Genomic DNA, 17,750 nt, shown 5'->3' with positions numbered 1-17,750 from the left:
CCTGAGGGGAGTCCTGAGGGGTCCTGAGGAGAGTCCTGAGGGGTCCTGAGGAGAGTCCTGAGGGGTCCTGAGGGGTCCTGAGGGGAGTCCTGAGGGGAGTCCAGAGGGGTCCTGAGGGGGGTCCTGAGGGGAGTCCTGAGGGGTCCTGAGGGGTCCTGAGGAGAGTCCTGAGGGGAGTCCTGAGGGGTCCTGAGGGGTCCTGAGGAGAGTCCTGAGGGGTCCTGAGGGGTCCTGAGGGGAGTCCTGAGGGGAGTCCAGAGGGGTCCTGAGGGGGGTCCTGAGGGGAGTCCTGAGGGGTCCTGAGGGGTCCTGAGGGGAGTCCTGAGGGGAGTCCTGAGGGGTCCTGAGGGGAGTCCTGAGGGGTCCTGAGGGGTCCTGAGGGGTCCTGAGGGGAGTCCTGAGGGGTCCTGAGGAGAGTCCTGAGGGGTCCTGAGGAGAGTCCTGAGGGGTCCTGAGGGGGGTCCTGAGGGGAGTCCTGAGGGGAGTCCTGAGGGGAGTCCAGAGGGGTCCTGAGGGGGGTCCTGAGGGGAGTCCTGAGGGGTCCTGAGGGGTCCTGAGGAGAGTCCTGAGGAGAGTCCTGAGGGGAGTCCTGAGGGGTCCTGAGGGGAGTCCTGAGGGGTCCTGAGGGGAGTCCTGAGGGGTCCTGAGGAGAGTGCTGAGGGGTCCTGAGGGGTCCTGAGGGGAGTCCTGAGGGAAGTCCTGAGGGGTCCTGAGGAGAGTCCTGAGGGGTCCTGAGGGGTCCTGCGGGGAGTCCTGAGGAGAGTCCTGAGGGGTCCTGAGGGGAGTCCTGAGGGAAGTCCTGAGGGGTCCTGAGGGGTCCTGAGGAGAGTCCTGAGGGGAGTCCTGAGGGGTCCTGAGGGGTCCTGCGGGGAGTCCTGAGGAGAGTCCTGAGGGGAGTCCTGAGGGAAGTCCTGAGGGGTCTTGAGGGGAGTCCTGAGGGGTCCTGAGGGGTCCTGAGGAGAGTCCTGAGGGGTCCTGAGGGGAGTCCTGAGGGAAGTCCTGAGGGGTCTTGAGGGGAGTCCTGAGGGGTCTTGAGGGGAGTCCTGAGGGGTCCTGAGGAGTGTTGGGGGAGAGAGCAACAGAGAAGCAGAGCAGTGGAGAGGGGAGACCCAGAGTTGAGAGAGAGGCAGCGGGAGGGGAAGGGCTGCTGGCGTTGAGCAGGGCAGGCCTGAGGAGGGCTAGGCCTGCAGGGCCCATTTGGGGCGTCCCTCCAGGAAGGCCTGGAGAAGCGCCTCCCAGCGCAGAGCAGGGTCGCCTGTGGAGACTGGAGACTTCTGCCCAGGAGGAAGGAGCTTTGGAGCTTTGGAGGTCCGGGGTCGGAGGTTTGCAGACCATTAATAATGGTCGGGCTGCCCATTGAGGCTTGGAGGCTGGTGGTCGAGGCTGCGCTTGATTCGGGGTACCCACCCAGGGCAAGGTAGTAGCAGCCCCTTTTCCGTGTAAATCGTGTAAACAAACTTCTTTTGTCACCTTTAACCCCGCCTCCATGGATGGCCTCGCTCTCTTGAGGTGGTAAGTGCGCTCTGCCTCCAGTCCCGCCTTTTTTTGTTAACTGGAGATGGAGTCTCGAGGTCCTTCTGCGGGTGCAAGCGCGATTCCGTCTCCCACACACGACGGGCACCGCCACTCTAGAGCAGCACCGCCGGAAGTGGAGCCTGCTCGAGCCCAGCCACCGCGTCTCCACAGCAACCGCATGCGTCCTCGGAGCCCGCACCGCGCAGGCGCGAGGGCGGCGCCGCGTCGTCCCCGCCCCTGACGCACTACCACGCACCAGGTAGGGCGGGGCCGTGGGGGGTCTGCGCAGTGGGGCCCGGCCCCACCGACGCCTCCTCCGCATGAGGACGGGGCTTGCCCCGGCCGCCGGCCACGGTGCACCCCGGTTCGCCCCCTGCTCTCCCGAGCGTGAGCACGTTTTCGGGGCGCCCCGCGGGCACGCAGAGCGCCTGAGTGCCCGGCCTGCCGCTGGGACGTCACGCGCGGGTTCTCGCGGGAGTCGCCGCCGCTTCCAACCCCCTCGTAGGAACTACGGTTCCCGGCAGGCCTCGCGGCGCCCGGGCCGGGGGAGGTCGCGGCGGGGCGGCCGGGTGGGCTCGCGGGGGCGGGGCGGCCTGGCCCGGCGCGGCTGAGGGCCGGGGCGCCGCGCGCTGAGCTGCCGCCGGGCGGCCGCCGCCCCTGGGGCGCCGCCCGGGCTCCGCGCTTCCCGGGCCGAGCGGGTGCGCAGCCACCCGGGGCGAGTGGGCGCCCGGAGCCTCCGCGGCCGCCGGCCCGGGCGGGCGCTCCGGTGGAGCCCGGCGGCCCGGGCGCCCCGGCGGGCGGGCGGGGGGCGGGGGTCGCGGCCGCCGGCCCGGGCGGGCGCTAACTGCGTCTTGCGCCCGGGCCTCAGGGTTCGACTCGGGGCTTGCGCAGAAGCCCGGCCCGGCGCCGCCCAGGCCGAGAGGGAGACGGTGGACGCGGGCAGGTGAGCGCCGGGCGGCCGGCGGGCGCGGCGCGGCGCCGGGTCCGGGACTGTGCTGGTGTCCGGGGTGCACGGCGCTGTGGGGAGCGGGAGGCCGTCCGGACGGCCCTTCTCGAGGCTGAGAGCCGCGTGAGCGCCCGCGGACCCCTGGTGGGCACCCAGGGGGTGGGGGACGGGAGCCCCAGCTCCAGCCCTGGACCTTTCTGGAAGGTCGTCTGGCTCTACACTCCACCCCCGCCTGTTGCTGCGGATGCAACAAGTATCCGCATATCGCTGTCCAGTTCAAGGTCAGCCTAGGCCACGGGTGGGTCAGCCCGGCTTGGAAGGCCCGAGCGCCTCTGGGGAGGTGGCCACCCCAGCAGTGAGGGCTGCCCAAACCTCCCTGTGTTCCCCAGCTTCTCCATCGCCAGCTCCACCCCTTTCCAGTCAGCCTGTCTCCAGTGGCACCCAGGATGTCCACCTGCATCTTGGCCAGAGCTACAAGACAGGAGCCTGTGGTGAACCAGTTTGTGCCAGTTTGTGCCACACAATGTCAGTTCAGACACAGCTGGAGGTGCCCAGAGTGGGGCTCTATCGTGTAACTGTTCTGAATAAAAGCAGTCACTAAACATGATTTATATGGCTTTGTAAACCCTTCTAATAAAAATATTCACAAATAAGGGACAGTGCCCAGCTACCTTACCCCCCCCCCCCATTCATATGTCCCCTAAGTGATGGCCATTTCTCCTGCAAAGAGTTACTACCAGGCAACAGCAGCCTGTATAACCACAGTGTTTACAGTGGTAACTGCTAGCACAAACTGCCTCTACCACCGTCTATCCTAGACTGGCTTACCTCTTGATTTCTGTGTTGGCAATGGCTGTATTTTCCTACAGGAAATCTTGGTTGCTGAGCAAGTTTGTGACCCAGGAAGTAGCAGCTGAAACCTGGGGATGCTGATTTGAGGCTGCTGTGTACTCTGAGGTGAGTTCTGATTTTGCTATAGCACATTTACTAGTCAGGCCCTAGCTCTCTGACTTCCCCAGTGTCCATTGTAGATGTGCCTACCAGCTACTAAGGGTGTCCAGGGGCAGGGCAGAGACATGGCTCTTAAACTCTGGGGCAGATGGCAGAGTCCAGGACTCCTGATAAAGGAAAAAGTTGACCAACTCTGTAGGTAAATTTCCCACTGATAGTGCACACGTACAGTATATTGCAGAGTTCAGCATCCTTGGGTGTGACATATTAGCTGTGTGTTTACAAGAGGGATGCAAAGCGATGGTTTTGTAACTCTTCCTATGGATTTGAAGGTATGGCTGCCTTTATACCTTGGTGTTAATGGCACAGCTCTTGGATTGTACTAGGTGCTGCTCATTAGAGCCCTTTCACTATATTGAGTGAGGCTCTTAAAAAGCTATGGGCTCAGGGCTGGGAAGGTGGCTCAGGGGTAGAGTGCTTGCCTTGCATGCATGAGGTCCTGGGTTCTTTTTCTCAGCACCACATAAGCAGAAGAAGCCAGAAGTGGCTCTGTGGCTCAAGTGTTAGATGCTAGCATTGAGCTGAAGAGCTGAGGGACAGCATCCAGGCCCCATGACTGACCAAAAAAAAAAAAAAAAAAAAGAAGCTATGGGCTATCTCTGGGAGACTTTGAGAGGTCAGCATGGGAATTGAGGTCAGTCTTGAGCATTAACATTTTCTATAGCACTCGATAGCTAAAGTTAACTGGCCATGAGTGGCTGTGGGGAGCCAGCTTTCTGGGTGCTCAGGGCTCACAGATACCTTCCTCTGTGCTGAAGTTTTGTAGTGGTGGGGAAAGAAGATGGGAGCAGATAGCTCAGTGGCCTCTGGCTCCCTAGGAAGGGTTGGGGTATGGCCATCATCGGGAGCTAGGGTAGGGCAAGTCCAGGGAGGAGGGCTACTCTTGGAGCACTACCCTCAGAGCTAGGCAGTCCATCTCCAAATAAGACCCCCACTCCCACCACACTTGAGGGATTCCTGAGTCACGCCTGGTCACATGCTCATTGGATGCCTTGCAACGTGGCATTCTGGGTGCAGAGTAGTGTTCGTGCAGGAAGGTACTTCCTGGATCTGCTGGGCACAGCACTTGTTGTCTACTATGCTCAGGCTGTACCCAGTGCCCTTGGGACCTAGACTTCTCTCCCAATCCAGCTCTGGGCATGAAAATGCTTATTTCTTGATCTAAGGAGAATAGTGATGGCCAGAGGTGGTCAAAGGATGATTCCTTTGTTAGTAAGCTCCAGCAAACCCCTCATATGGTCAGGATCGCCTTGCCATCTGAAGAGTGGGGCCTCCAGATGGAAAGGACTAAGATAGATGAAAGGCTTAGATGGGATCCAGGTCCTGACTGGAGAGTCCTTTCCCCGAACCCACCAAAGTCTCATCATTGCTTCCTGCCCCATCCTGTTGTGTTCCCCATTTGCTACCCTGTATACCGTTGGTGAGACTTGAGTTAGGGAAGAGGCGTGAAGCTGACAGCAGGTGGACTGTGGCCAATGATGATGTCCTGGGTCCAGTAACAGTGGACCCACATGGGGGTCTGGAGGGAGGGAAAAGCTACCTGGTCCTTCAAGAGAACCCTAGAAAGCTAATCCCAGGCTTCTTTGAGACCCAGGAGCCTGGTTGTATCTGTCCCTACACTAACAATGAAGCTGAGCTGGCAAGAGGTAGGTGCTTCTGAGAATGAGGCAGGGTGTAGATCAAGAGCTCAGTGGGTGGTAGTGCCTTGTGTGGACAGACTTCAGAGTGGTTCAGGCCTTGAGGGCCTGGCTTCTCACAACACCTGGCTCTGGGACAGCCTGCTAGCCTCTGGCCCGACTGGCTGCAGAGGTCTTGAGCCAGAGTATGAATGAAAGGTAAGCAGGGGCTGCTGGTCCTCTTTGCTGCCCACCTGTAGTTTCATAGAAGACAGTGTTCTCTGAACTGACCAGGCCCTGGAGACAGTGTTGGGTGTTGGGCTAGGACAGAGCCGGGATGTGGAGTGGGACCCAGGTGGAGGTGTGGTGTGTACTTCCCTCCCCTTGTTACTCATCTAGCTCTTGGCTGGCCTCTGTTGTGTGTCTGAATGTGCTGCCACGCCCCAGGCTAGAACTGGCAGGGCCTTTGCCTGGCTGACAGCATCTTTTCCAGCTTTTTTTGTTTTGTTTTTGGTCGGTTGTGGGGCTTGAACTCTGGGCTTGGGCACTGATCCTGAGCTCTTTAGCTCAAGGCAAGTGCTCTACCATTTGAGCCACAGCACCACTTCTGGTTTTCTGGTAGTTGGAGATAGGAGTCTCATGGACTTTCCTGCCCAAGCTGGCTTTGAACCTAGATCCACAGATCTCAGCTTCCTGAGTAACTGGGATTACAGGCGTGAGCCACTGGTACCCAGCTCTTCTCCGGTCTTTGGTTGTGTCTTAGCCAGGCTCAGACAGCTCTCTGGCTTCCTGTGAGAGCTGAGTTTAAGTTCTGGAGTGAGACTTATGTTGGCCCTCCTGTCCCCTGCAGTGGTAGACAGTTCACTTCCCAGCTGCAGATTCTGCTGGGTAAGTGAGGCAGAGAGGAAGCTTGTGGTCTGGGAGTTTCTCAACCCTCACACTGTTCAAGTTCTGTCTTTCCTGTCCATTTGTGTGCTGAGCATGGTGATTCAGGCCTGTAATTCCAGCACTCAGGAGGCAGAGGCAGGAATATTGAAATTCAAGGGTAGCCTAGGTGTATAGTGAGTTTGAAGCTATCCTGTGCCAGATAGCAAGATCCTGTCACAAACAAACCTATTTATGTTGGGGAGACTATTCGAGAATAGTACAATGCCACGTGTAGGCCACATTGGCAACCCAGAGCAAATGCTTGAAAACAGGCCTGTGGCTGGCACTACATCTGCTGGCCCCGCTGTAAACTTCTGTAAGTGGAAATCACTGTACTGGCTTTTCAACTTGCTACCTTCCTTCCATGTCTGTGAGCTTTGCCTTGCTTCTAGCTTTTTGTGATTATTTGGAGATAAGCAGTCTCCTGGGTTTCTCTGCCTTGGCTGGCTCTGAATCATGACCCTCAGGTCTCAGCTAGGATTATAGGTGCAAGCCACCTCACCTGGCCTGTAGGATATTATTGGTGCTGGGAATATCTTCTCTCATAGGCTATTACCTATTAACTTATTTAGTGGCAACCTCTGCCCCTACTCAAGGTTGGCATTTTACCACTGCTTAATTGTTCCCCTGCCCCACACACTGGTTAACTGGAGATAAGATGGTCTCATGGTCTTCTCTGCCTGTGCTGGCTTTGAATTGAGGTGGCAGTCTCCAGAGTAGCTAGGATTATAGGTGTGAGCCACCAGGCTGCCTGATTTTTTTTTTTTTTAAATTTTTATTTATTTATTTATTTTTGGTTGTGGGGCTTGAACTCTGGGCCTAAGTGCTGTCCCTCAGCTTTCAGCTCAAGGCTAGTGCTCTACCACTTGAGCCATAGCACCACTTCCAGCTTTTTCTGCTTATGTGGTGGCCCCTCATTTTTTAAAAATTTTTGGTGCAGATCCTGGGGCTTGAACTCAAGGCCTAGGTACTGTCCCTGAGCTTTTTTGCTCAAGGCTGATGATGAGCTACCATTTGAGCCACAACTCCACTTTTCACTTTTTGCTGGTTAGTTGCAGATAAAAGTCTCATGAAGCGGGCTGGGAAGGTGGCTCAGTGCTAGAGCGCTTGCCTTGCATGCCTGAGGCCCTGGGTTCGATTCCTCAGCATCACATAAGCAAAAAGAAAAAAGCCGGAAGTAGCGCTGTGGCTCAAGTGGTAGAGCGCTAGCCTTGAGCTGAAGAGCTGAGGGACAGCGCCCAGGCCCAGAGTTCAGACCCCACCACCAGACCAAAAAAAAAAAAGTCTCATGAAGCTGTGTGCTGGTTGCTCACAATTGTAATCCTAGCTACTCAGGGTAAGGTCTGAGGATTGTGGCTCAAGGCCAGCCCAGGGAGGAAACTGGGAGACTTACCTCCAATTAACCACCAGAAAACCAGAAGTGGACCAGTGGCTCAAGTGGTTGAGTGTTAGCCTTGAGTAAAAAAGCCCAATGGCAGTGTCCAACTGTTGAGTTCCTACCTCAAGATTGGCACACATGCCCGTGCATGTGCACACACACATACATGTACGCATTCACACATGGATGTACCGATGGTATACTGATAGCCAGCAGAAAAACAGTGTTGGAGTTGTTGGGTTGGTAGAATGCCAGCCAGAGAGCAAAAGTACTGAGTTTGAGTCCTGGTCTTGAACCTGGAAAAAAGAAAGAACAGTAGTACATGTCCATAGCACGCCAGGCTTCCCACGGTGGGACCGACTGTGGACCCTCATTACTGTTCCCTCCTCTTGATCTCCCTCTTCAGCACAGACCAGTGCACCTGTGACCTGCCTTCCTGGACTCCAGGAGCACACCTGCTGTCTCTTTCTGCTTGGCTCTTGAGTTGATTCTCTGCTTCTGGTCCAGCCCTCTCTCCCAGAACACCCACCGTAGGTGTCCTACAGCAAGGTGGCCGTGTGGCCTTCTGATGTGTCCTGAGGGTGCTTTCTGTTGGCAGGTCCCTAAGTAGCCCCACCACCATGGACCTGGACCCCCAGGCGGGTGTGCAGGTGGGCATGCGCGTGGTGCGCGGTGTGGACTGGAAGTGGGGCCAGCAGGACGGAGGTGAGGGCGGCGTGGGCACGGTGGTGGAGCTGGGCCGCCACGGCAGCCCCTCAACGCCCGACCGCACAGTTGTCGTACAGTGGGACCAGGGCACCCGCACCAACTACCGTGCTGGCTACCAGGGTGCCCACGACCTGCTGCTCTACGACAACGCACAGATTGGTATGTGGCGGCATGCGACAGGGTGGCCACGGTGGGGTGGGCCAGCGGCAGGGCTGCAGCCCCACTGACCTCGCCCCTCCAGGCATCCGCCACCCCAACATCATCTGCGACTGCTGCAAGAAGCACGGGCTGCGTGGCATGCGCTGGAAGTGCCGCGTCTGCTTCGACTACGACCTCTGCACACAGTGCTACATGCACAGCAAGCACGACCTGGCCCACGCCTTCGAGCGCTATGAGACGGCCCACTCCCGCCCGTGAGTCCCCTCCCCGGCCAGCAGCCTGCCCGCAGGGACAGACAGGCAGGGCCTTCCAGGATGGCCAGGCTCTTGCTACCCCAGGACCCTGAGCACTGGCACTAGACCACCCTGGGAGAAGCACCTTACCCCGGCTAGGTCTGCAAGATGAGTGCCATGGATGGTTCTTCACTCCTAGAGCCGGGTGTGGTGCTTAGTACGGCTGCATGTAGAGAGTAGCCTCCCTGTGTCCACTGGAGTCACAAAGCCTGGCAGCAAGGCCTCTGTACTGAAAGCCAGCCCCTGAGCACATTTGCTGCTCTGCCATCAGAGGGCTGGGCTAGGAGGGGGCGGGCTGTCTGCTGGGTCAGCACAGATGCCCAGAGGGCTCACCCTGTGTCCCCTGCACTGCCATCTGTCTCCTTGACCCTCTCCACACATGGAAAGACATGTTGTCTTATGTCCGTCTGTCTCAGCCAGCGTGTGGCAGGGGTACCTGTGTGCTGCTGTCCAGCCAGGCCTGTGTTGTCCTTTGTTCCTCTGCCCCTTTTCGCTGTGAGACAGCGGACGGGACCAGATCACACACAGGCTGCTCACTGAGTGTCTTCCCAGTCCTCTTGTCTCAGCCCCCTCCCCCCTTCCACCTTTGGCAAAAACCACTGAGCCTAGGAGCCCTGGCTGGCTCTCTTCCATCCTTACGTGTGGGTGAAGGGCACTAACCTGCTAGGAAGCCATGGGAGCCAGCATGCATGTCCTGTATACCGCTGCTGTGAGCCCTGCTGTGTGGGGCAAGGTTGCCATCTTGCAGTGGCCTCAATAAGGCTCAGGACTTGTTCTCTTGCAGTGTCACGCTGAGTCCCCGCCAAGGCCTCTCTAGGATCCCGCTAAGGGGCATCTTTCAGGGAGCCAAGGTGGTGCGTGGCCCTGACTGGGAGTGGGGCTCCCAGGATGGTGAGTGGGGGCCGGAGGGGGCCGGGAGGTAGAGCTGGCCTTGGCACCCAGGCTTAGTTTGCTGGTGGGACCCTGTGTCCACAGGAGGGGAAGGGAAGCCAGGCCGCGTGGTGGACATCCGTGGCTGGGATGTGGAGACAGGCCGGAGTGTGGCCAGCGTGACGTGGGCAGACGGGACCACCAACGTGTACCGCGTGGGCCACAAGGGCAAGGTGGACCTCAAGTGTGTGGGCGAGGCGGCTGGCGGCTTCTACTACAAGGAGCACCTCCCCAGGCTTGGTATGGGGCTGGTCCCACTGATCCTGACTGCCTCCGGCCATAGCTGGGCAGGGGCTGGCCGGTGCTGCCCGGGGGAAGTGCTGCCTGAGGCCTAGCCTGCCACCCTCCCCAGGCAAGCCAGCAGAGCTGCAGCGCAGGGTGAGTGCAGACAGCCAGCCTTTCCAGCGAGGAGACAAGGTCAAGTGTCTGTTGGACACAGACGTCCTGAGGGACATGCAGGAAGGCCACGGTGGCTGGAACCCCAGGATGGCGGAGGTGAGCCGCTGTGCCTCCCGAGCCCCTCGGGTCCCCCCCCCACGCCCTCTGGACGCTGCCCTTGGCCCGCCTGGGAGTCCAACCCAGCCCAGCCATAGTCTCCATGACCACCACAGTTTATCGGACAGACGGGCACCGTGCACCGCATCACGGACCGTGGGGACGTGCGTGTGCAGTTCAACCATGAGACCCGCTGGACCTTCCATCCTGGGGCTCTCACAAAGGTGCCTAGGGGAACAGGGCTGAGCCTCCTCCATTTGCTTCTCTAATCCCCTCTGCGTGCCTGCTTGGCCCTGGGCGTGGTCAGGAGAGGACTGAGTTCCTGACCTGAAAGAAGGGGAAAAGCCCAGTGGGTGGAGTGGGGTGCCTGGGAGGGGGAGGGGGACGGGGAGGCGGAGGCTGCAGCAGGCAGGACCACAGCTCTGAAGGCAGGAGGCAGACAGCACAGGGAGACAGCCGGTGGGGCTGCTTGCAGCAGCGGCACAGGACACCTGGGAGGGCCTATGCGGGAGCCTCGGTGAAAGTGTTAGATGAGGGGTGTTGAAGGGTAGGGGAGTCAAGCTGGGCCGTCCAGGAGGGGGCTAGGTGGCCAGCAGTTGGGACTAAGGAAGGAACCAGGGCTCCCCTGTGAACCTAGAGTTCAGGGAAGGTGGTTTCGGGAAGCAGGGATGGGCAGTGGGACAAGTGCACCGTGAGTTCACTGTACGCCAGGGTCTGGGACGTGCATAGGTCCCGGAGGCCTATTCCCATCTCGCTTCTCCATCCGGAACCCACCCCATGTGGGGCTGGTACCCCACTCTTGCTCTGATTTCTGTCCCAGGCCTGCTCCCTCTGGGCCCTGCCTCCGCCCTGGGCTGCCCCCGCTGTGCTGGGCATGCTGGCAGTGGCCCCCTTGGAACCAGAGGCCTGGGCCTTGCCCCAGTTGGCTCTGGGCAGGCCTAGATGCTGCCTCTCCAGCCATCACCCTTGTGACTCGGGTTGGGCCTTCCAGCAGCCAAGTGGACCCCCCTATGGCCCCCATGCAGCCAAGACCCTCTGGTTGTACTTGGGGCAGGAACTGGGGTCAAGTTGAGGTCTGCCGGCCCTTGGGGCTCAGTGGGGTGCCCTCTCCCACCAGCCTGGGAGGCCAGGTATGGCTGGGGGACCCCTTACCTGCTTCTCTGTCACTCAGCACAACTCCTTCTGGGTGGGTGACGTGGTTCGGGTGATCGACGACCTGGACATGGTGAAGAGACTGCAGGCCGGACACGGCGAATGGACGGACGACATGGCCCCTGTATGTACCTTCCTTGCCCTACTGCTCTCTGCCTTGACCCCCGGGCCTGCCGTGACTCCTACCTCCCTCAGGCCCTGGGCCGCGTGGGGAAGGTGGTCAAGGTGTTTGGAGACGGGAACCTGCGTGTGGCGGTTGGTGGCCAGCGGTGGACCTTCAGCCCGTCCTGCCTAGTGGCCTACCGGCCTGAGGAGGACGCCAACCTGGATGTGGCTGAGCGTGCCAGGGAGAACAAAAGTGTGACCCCGGCCCCTGTGGTGGGGGGGGGGCTGGGGGGGTGGCCCCTGGCTGGCATTGACCTCAGCCCTGTTCCCAGGCTCACTGAGCATGGCCCTGGACAAGCTGCGGGCCCAGAAGAATGACCCGGAGCACCCAGGGAAGCTGGTGGTGGAGGCAGCTCTGGGCAATGTGGCCCGGGCTCTGGACCTGCTTCGGAGGCACCCTGAGCAGGCAAGCTCTGCCGGCCCCTCCCAGTACCCAGCAGCGGGGCCAGGGGGTCCCAGAGCTCACTTGCTGGCTCTTCTGGCAGGTGGACACCAAGAACCAAGGCAGGACTGCCCTGCAGGTGGCTGCCTACTTGGGCCAGGTGGAGCTGGTGCGGCTGCTGCTGCAAGCGAGAGCAGGCACAGACCTTGCTGATGAGGACGGCAACACCGCGCTGCACTATGCAGCCCTGGGGTGAGGCCCAGGCCCGCGCTAGGGTCCAGCTGGAAGGCTGAGTGCCCCTCCCTGACCCTGCCGCTTTTCCCTTCAGGAACCAGCCGGAGGCTGCCCGCATGCTCCTGAGTGCAGGGTGTGGGGCCGACGTCCTCAGCGGCTCCCGGAGCACAGCCCTGCACGTGGCTGTGCAGAGAGGCTTCCTGGAGGTGGTGAAGACGCTGTGTGAGCGTGGCTGTGACGTCAACCTGCCGGTGAGTGCCGGGCCTGGGTGCCCCCGACCTCCGCCAGGCCTGTCCTCAAAGTCACTGCCATGTGACCAACTGCCTCCCCCCACACCGACAGGATACCCATGCCGACACGCCCCTGCACTCCGCCATCTCCGCAGGCACCGCCGCCAGTGGCATTGTCGAGGTTCTCACCGAGGCGCCGGGGATTGACGTCACTGCCACCAACAGCCAGGGCTTCACACTGCTGCACCACGCTGCCCTCAAAGGCCACGTGCTGTGAGTGTGGGGGTGGGCGCTGCCGGCACCCACGCTCGCTCTGCTCCCTGCCACCCTGAGGATAGACCTCCCTGCTCCCAACAGAGCGGTTAGGAAGATCCTGGCTCGGGCACGGCAGCTGGTGGACGCCAAGAAGGAAGACGGTTTTACTGCACTGCACCTGGCTGCTCTAAACAACCACCGGGAGGTGGCCCAGGTTCTCATCCGAGAGGTGGGTGCAGGCCTGCCCCGGGGCCGGGGGCCAGTGGCGTCTCTGGGCTGAACCCGCACCCCCTCTCCCCAGGGGCGCTGTGACGTCAACGTGCGAAACCGGAAGCTCCAGTCCCCCCTGCACCTGGCTGTCCAGCAGGCCCACGTGGGGCTGGTGCCAGTGCTGGTGGACGCCGGCTGCTCTGTCAACACGGAGGATGAGGAGGGAGACACGGCCCTGCACGTGGCCCTGCACCGTCACCAGCTGCTGCCTCTGGTGGCTGACAGGGCAGGGGGGGACCCAGGGCCTTTGCAGCTGTTATCCAGGGTGAGGAAGGAAAGGAGGGAGGGAGGGAGGGAGGGACAGACTCCAGAGAGGGCCTGGACCACTCTACTTCCCACCTCTGGTGGCCCAGGGGACCCTTGGATGTTCTGGGAAGGGAACCGTGATTATGAACCCCTGACCAACCTGGCGGGGGTGTGGGGGGACATGATGGGGGCAGGCTGGATGGAAGGAGTCGACAACTCACGTTTGCAGCTGCCTAGAAAGGGCACGTGTCCTTGTGGCCTGTCTGGGTCAGGAAGCTTCTGTCACTCCAGGTTGGGGACACACCTTTCACTGGTGCTGCGGCTGCCGCCTAGAGCATTCGCAGACCCACTCACCACTTCTGCCCTGCTGCGCAGCTCCAAGCCTCCGGCCTCCCGGGGAACGCAGAGCTGTCGGTGGGTGCTGCAGTGGCCTGCTTCCTGGCACTGGAGGGCGCCGACGTGAACTATGCCAACCACCGGGGCCGGAGCCCGCTGGACCTGGCTGCCGAGGGCCATGTGCTCAAGGCCCTGCAGGGCTGTGCCCAGCGTTTCCGGTGAGCCCACACCCCCGGGGCGGAGACAGCCCCTCGGCTTGGGCCCGTTCAAGCCCCTTCCTCCACTGCAGGGAACGGCAGGCGGCCGGAGGGGGCTCTGCCCCCTGCCCTAGGCTTGTGCTCACCACCCCCAACACCGTGACGAACCTGCACGTGGCTGCCGCAGCCGGGCCAGAGGCAGCTGAGTGCCTGGTGTGCTCCGAGCTGGCGCTGCTGGTTTTGTTCTCTCCATGCCAGCACCGCACCGTGTGTGAGGGTGAGTGTGTGTGCGTTTGGTGTGTGTGTGGCTGGGGGGGAGGCCTCGCCCCGCCTGCTCAGCTCAGTTCAGCTGTGTGCTGCTCCCCGCAGAGTGTGCACGCAGGATGAAGAAATGTATCCGGTGCCAGGTGGTCATCAGCAAGAAGCTGCGCCCAGGTGGGTGTGTCTCACACACACAGCATTGAGCCCAGGTGGGAGGGCTGGTCACACACACGCACCCACGCGCCCAGGTGGGAGGGCTGGTCACACACACGCACCCACGCGCCCAGGTGGGAGGGCTGGTCACACAAACGCACCCACGCGCCCAGGTGGGAGGGCTGGTCACACACGCACCCACGCGCCCAGGTGGGAGGGCTGGTCACACACGCGCCCAGGTGGGAGGGCTGGTCACGCACCCACGCGCCCAGGTGGGAGGGAGGGCGGCCCAGGCACGTGCTCGCCACGCCGCAGCCCCGCCCTCCGCCCGCTCCGCAGATGGCTCGGAGGTGGCCGGCGCGGCCTCGGCGCTCGGGCCCCCGCGGCAGTTGGTGGAGGAGCTGCAGAGCCGCTACCGGCAGATGGAGGAGCGCATCACCTGCCCCATCTGCATCGACAGCCACATCCGCCTCGTGTTCCAGTGCGGCCACGGCGCCTGCGCCCCGTGCGGCGCGGCGCTCAGCGCCTGCCCCATCTGCCGCCAGCCCATCCGCGACCGCATCCAGATCTTCGTGTGACCGCGCGGCCGCGCGTGACCCGCCGCCCGCCCTCCGCCCTCCCCCCTCCCCGCCCGTGTTTTATAAAGAGGTTCACAGACCGCCTGCTGCCTGCCTGCCTGCGCGTGCGGTCGGGGGTCGGGGGTCGAGGGGGGACGGGAACGTGGTGGGGGGACGCGCCTGTGAGCAGAAGCGGAGCCCCCGCGCTCTCTCCCGCCGCCGGCCTCTCACTCTCAGTCTGTCCGGCCCTGGCCCCTGCTCCCCTGCCGCCCGGAGCCTCGGTCTGCCCAGGAATTCCAGGCTCCACGGGCAGGACCCGCTCCTCCTCCCCGCGGGCGCCCTCCCTCCCCACCCGGGCCCTCTCCACGCGGGGTCCTCTCCCCTCTCCACGCGGGCCCTCCCCACCCGGGCCCTCTCCACGCGGCGCCCTCCCCACCCAGGTCCTCCCCACCCGGGCCCTCTCCACGCGGCGCCCTCCCCACCCGCGCCCTCTCCACCAGGGCCCTCCCCACCCGCGCCCTCTCCCGCGCTGCTCCTGCCACGTCCCCGCTCCGTCGCCCCGCGGCGCCTCCACTCGCGCGGAGCCCCGGCCAGGCCGGCTCTGCCCGCGGACCTCGCGGGGTCCCGGGGCCGGCTCGGCGTGAGAAGCCCACCGGGGCCTTTGCCCACGGCCCCGCCGCCGGCCCGGCCCCCGCCGCTCCCGGGGTGGTCCGCGACCGCGGCCCCGACGGCGGCCGGGCCCCTCCGCCCCCCGCCCGCCCTCCGCCCGCCGTCACCCGAGCCGCCGCCTCCCGCCCTCCCGGCGCCGGCCCCACGCGTCCGCCATGGGCCTCGGGGCCCGCGTCCCCCCTGGCCGCTGGCTCGCCGTCCCGGGCGCGCCGCGCCTGCTCCCCGCGCTGCTGCTGCTGCTGCTGCTGGCGCGGCCGGGAGCCGGGGCGGCGCCGGCCCGGAGCGCGGCGCAGGTGAGCGGCGGGGCGGGCGGGGAGGCGCCGGGCCAGCCGGGCCGCGGTCCCCGGGGCTCCCGGAGCTCCGGAGGCGGAGGTCTGACGGCGAAGTCCCCGATTAACCGCCGAGAGGCCGGAAGTGGCGCCGGGGCCTCGGGGTGGCCTGGGGCGGGAGCCCGGGGCAGCGGGCCGAGGGCGGGAGGTGGGGGGGGGGGGAGACCGGCGCCCCGGCGCTCACCGCGGCCTCCACTTCGCAGCCGCGCGACCTGGGGGCCCGGAGCCCGGCCGCCCTGGCCCGCCCCGCCCACCGGCCCGCGAGCGGCGCCTCGCCGCCCCGGAGCCCCGGCCCGCCCGCCTCGCCGCCCCGGACGCGGCGCTACACGCTGACCCCCGCCAGGCTGCGCTGGGACCACTTCAACCTCACCTACAGGTGCGCGCGCCCGGGGCGGGGCGGGGCGGGGCCGGACCTGACCGCGCCTGCACCACGCCCCGGGCGATGCCAGGCCGGAGCCCCGCGCCGCGGCCCGCCCCGACCCTCCCCTCCCTCGGCCGCCCCGCAGGATCCTCTCCTTCCCCCAGAACCTCCTGAGCCCCCGGGACACCCGGCGAGGCCTGGCTGCCGCTTTCCGCATGTGGAGCGACGTGTCCCCCTTCAGCTTCCGGGAAGTGGCCCCCGAGCAGCCCAGCGATCTCCGGATAGGTGAGCGCCGATCCCGGCCCTGCCCTAGCCGAGGTGTCCTGGGTCCCCGGCCTCAGCCTGCCCAGGCCCCGGCTCAGCCCCGCTTCCCCCAGGCTTCTACCCGGTCAACCACACCGACTGCCTGGTCTCCAGCCTGCACCACTGCTTCGACGGCCCCACCGGCGAGCTGGCCCACGCCTTTTTCCCCCCCCATGGGGGCATCCACTTTGATGACAGCGAATACTGGGTCCTGGGCCCCACGCGCTACAGCTGGAAGAAAGGTGAAGGAAGGCCGCCTCCTTTGGGGCCCTGCTCCCACGGTGGTGGGCCGCAGGGACTTTCCTTGCTCTTGTGGGAGGTGCTACCATTAGGGATCAAGCAGGGAAGGGGGAGGGTGCAGGCCACAGCCCGGTCCCCATCCATCTGTCCACGTCGTCCGGGGCGCGCTCCCTCCCCCGCTGCATTCCTGGGTGCAGAGCTCACAGCCCAGCCTGGGAACGTTATCTTCCTGTGGCTGCGGTTGAGGCTCCACAGCAGCTCCAGCAGACAGGCCGGGTCCCTGGGGACAGGGGCCCGGAGTCGGCACTCATCCCCGGGACCCGCAGGCGTGTGGCTCACAGACCTGGTGCACGTGGCCGCGCATGAGATCGGCCACGCGCTGGGCCTCATGCACTCGCAGCAGGGCCGGGCACTCATGCACCTCAATGCCACGCTTCGAGGCTGGAAGACACTGTCCCAGGATGAGCTGTGGGGGCTGCACCGGCTCTATGGTGGGTGTTTTGGGGCAGGACGGGTAGCAGGTGGGTGGCAGGGCTCTGGGCCGGCTCTGAGCCAGCCTGCCTTCCCTAAAGGCTGCCTGGACCGGCTGTTTGTGTGTCCCTCCTGGGCACGAAGGGGTTTTTGTGATGCCCGCCAGCGGCTGATGAAGAGGCTGTGTCCCAGCAGCTGTGACTTCTGCTATGGTGAAGCTGGGGCTGGGGGCTGGTGGTAGTGGCGGCATGTGGGGGTGGGGCTCCCAGCCTTGGCCCCATCTCCTCTGGGGAAACATCAGCATTTTCTTCCCATGCACAGAGTTCCCCTTCCCCACTGTGGCCCCTACGCCCCCACCCCTGAGGACCAAAACCAGGCTGGTGTCTGAGGGCAGGAATGTGACCTTCCGCTGCGGCCAGAAGATCCTCCACAAGAAAGGCAAAGTCTAGTGAGTGCTGGGCACTGGGGGTCGTGACCTGGGGTCTCAGGCTGTGTGGCCCTTGGGGATGGGGCAGCCATGTGTGTGTGTGGGGGGAAGGGCCGGTGGCCCCTGTGGCGGGCTGGCACAGGCCTGGCGGACACTTCTCCCTGCAGCTGGTACAAGGACCAGGAGCCCCTGGAGTTCTCCTACCCCGGGTACCTGGCCCTGGGCGAGGCACAGCTGAGCATCATTGCCAACGCCATCAACGAAGGCACCTATACCTGTATCGTGCGCCGGCACCAGCGGGTGCTCACCACCTACTCCTGGCGGGTCCGAGTGAGGAGCTGAGCCCGGAGCCCGGGCCCAGGCCCGTGTGATAAAGCACCTTTTCTCTCAAGTCTCTGTGCTGTTTGTGCCCAGGGCAGAAGCGGGGCTGGGCCTCCAGGTGGCGGGGGAGCCCCAGGCACCATGTAGTCCGTCCATTTTGGCAGGGACACTGGTGAGTGTAGCCAGGAGACCAGAAAGCTGCCCTGGTGGCCT

General features: G+C 63.4%; 2 protein-coding genes across 4 annotated transcripts; both read left to right on the top strand.

The window, feature by feature from the left end:
• Positions 1-2,335: 2,335 nt before the first annotated feature.
• On the top strand, positions 2,336-14,510 carry Mib2 (MIB E3 ubiquitin protein ligase 2). 3 transcript variants are annotated; one of them, XM_042701906.1, is made up of 20 exons: positions 2,336-2,458; positions 3,331-3,418; positions 7,992-8,260; positions 8,343-8,514; positions 9,338-9,444; positions 9,529-9,723; positions 9,836-9,978; positions 10,095-10,202; positions 11,150-11,254; positions 11,326-11,488; positions 11,568-11,701; positions 11,781-11,929; positions 12,006-12,162; positions 12,254-12,414; positions 12,499-12,625; positions 12,698-12,931; positions 13,288-13,466; positions 13,538-13,722; positions 13,815-13,880; positions 14,199-14,483. In XM_042701906.1, the coding sequence occupies exons 3-20, from the start codon at positions 8,014-8,016 to the stop codon at positions 14,435-14,437; spliced, it is 2,871 nt and encodes a 956-aa protein (XP_042557840.1). In that variant the 5' UTR covers positions 2,336-2,458; positions 3,331-3,418; positions 7,992-8,013; the 3' UTR covers positions 14,438-14,483. The 3 variants fall into 3 exon arrangements, with proteins under 3 accessions (XP_042557840.1, XP_042557841.1, XP_042557842.1); XM_042701907.1 differs by lacking the exon at positions 2,336-2,458 and having other exon boundaries at positions 2,639-3,418; positions 10,107-10,202; positions 14,199-14,510; XM_042701908.1 differs by lacking the exons at positions 2,336-2,458; positions 10,095-10,202 and having other exon boundaries at positions 2,640-3,418.
• Positions 14,511-15,240: 730 nt separating this feature from the next.
• Positions 15,241-17,607, top strand: Mmp23b (matrix metallopeptidase 23B). Its single transcript, XM_042702000.1, has 8 exons — positions 15,241-15,378; positions 15,618-15,790; positions 15,921-16,060; positions 16,153-16,320; positions 16,645-16,809; positions 16,891-17,001; positions 17,111-17,237; positions 17,384-17,607. Exons 1-8 carry the CDS (start codon positions 15,241-15,243, stop codon positions 17,556-17,558), a joined length of 1,197 nt encoding a protein of 398 aa, XP_042557934.1. The 3' UTR covers positions 17,559-17,607.
• The last annotated feature ends 143 nt before the right edge of the window (positions 17,608-17,750 follow it).

Source organism: Dipodomys spectabilis, unplaced genomic scaffold (genome assembly GCF_019054845.1).
Source record: "Dipodomys spectabilis isolate Male_0828 unplaced genomic scaffold, ASM1905484v1 ptg000299l, whole genome shotgun sequence".
Lineage (NCBI taxonomy): Eukaryota > Metazoa > Chordata > Mammalia > Rodentia > Heteromyidae > Dipodomys > Dipodomys spectabilis.
Note: the sequence above shows the minus strand (reverse complement) of the source record. Positions and strands in the feature narration are given on the sequence as shown.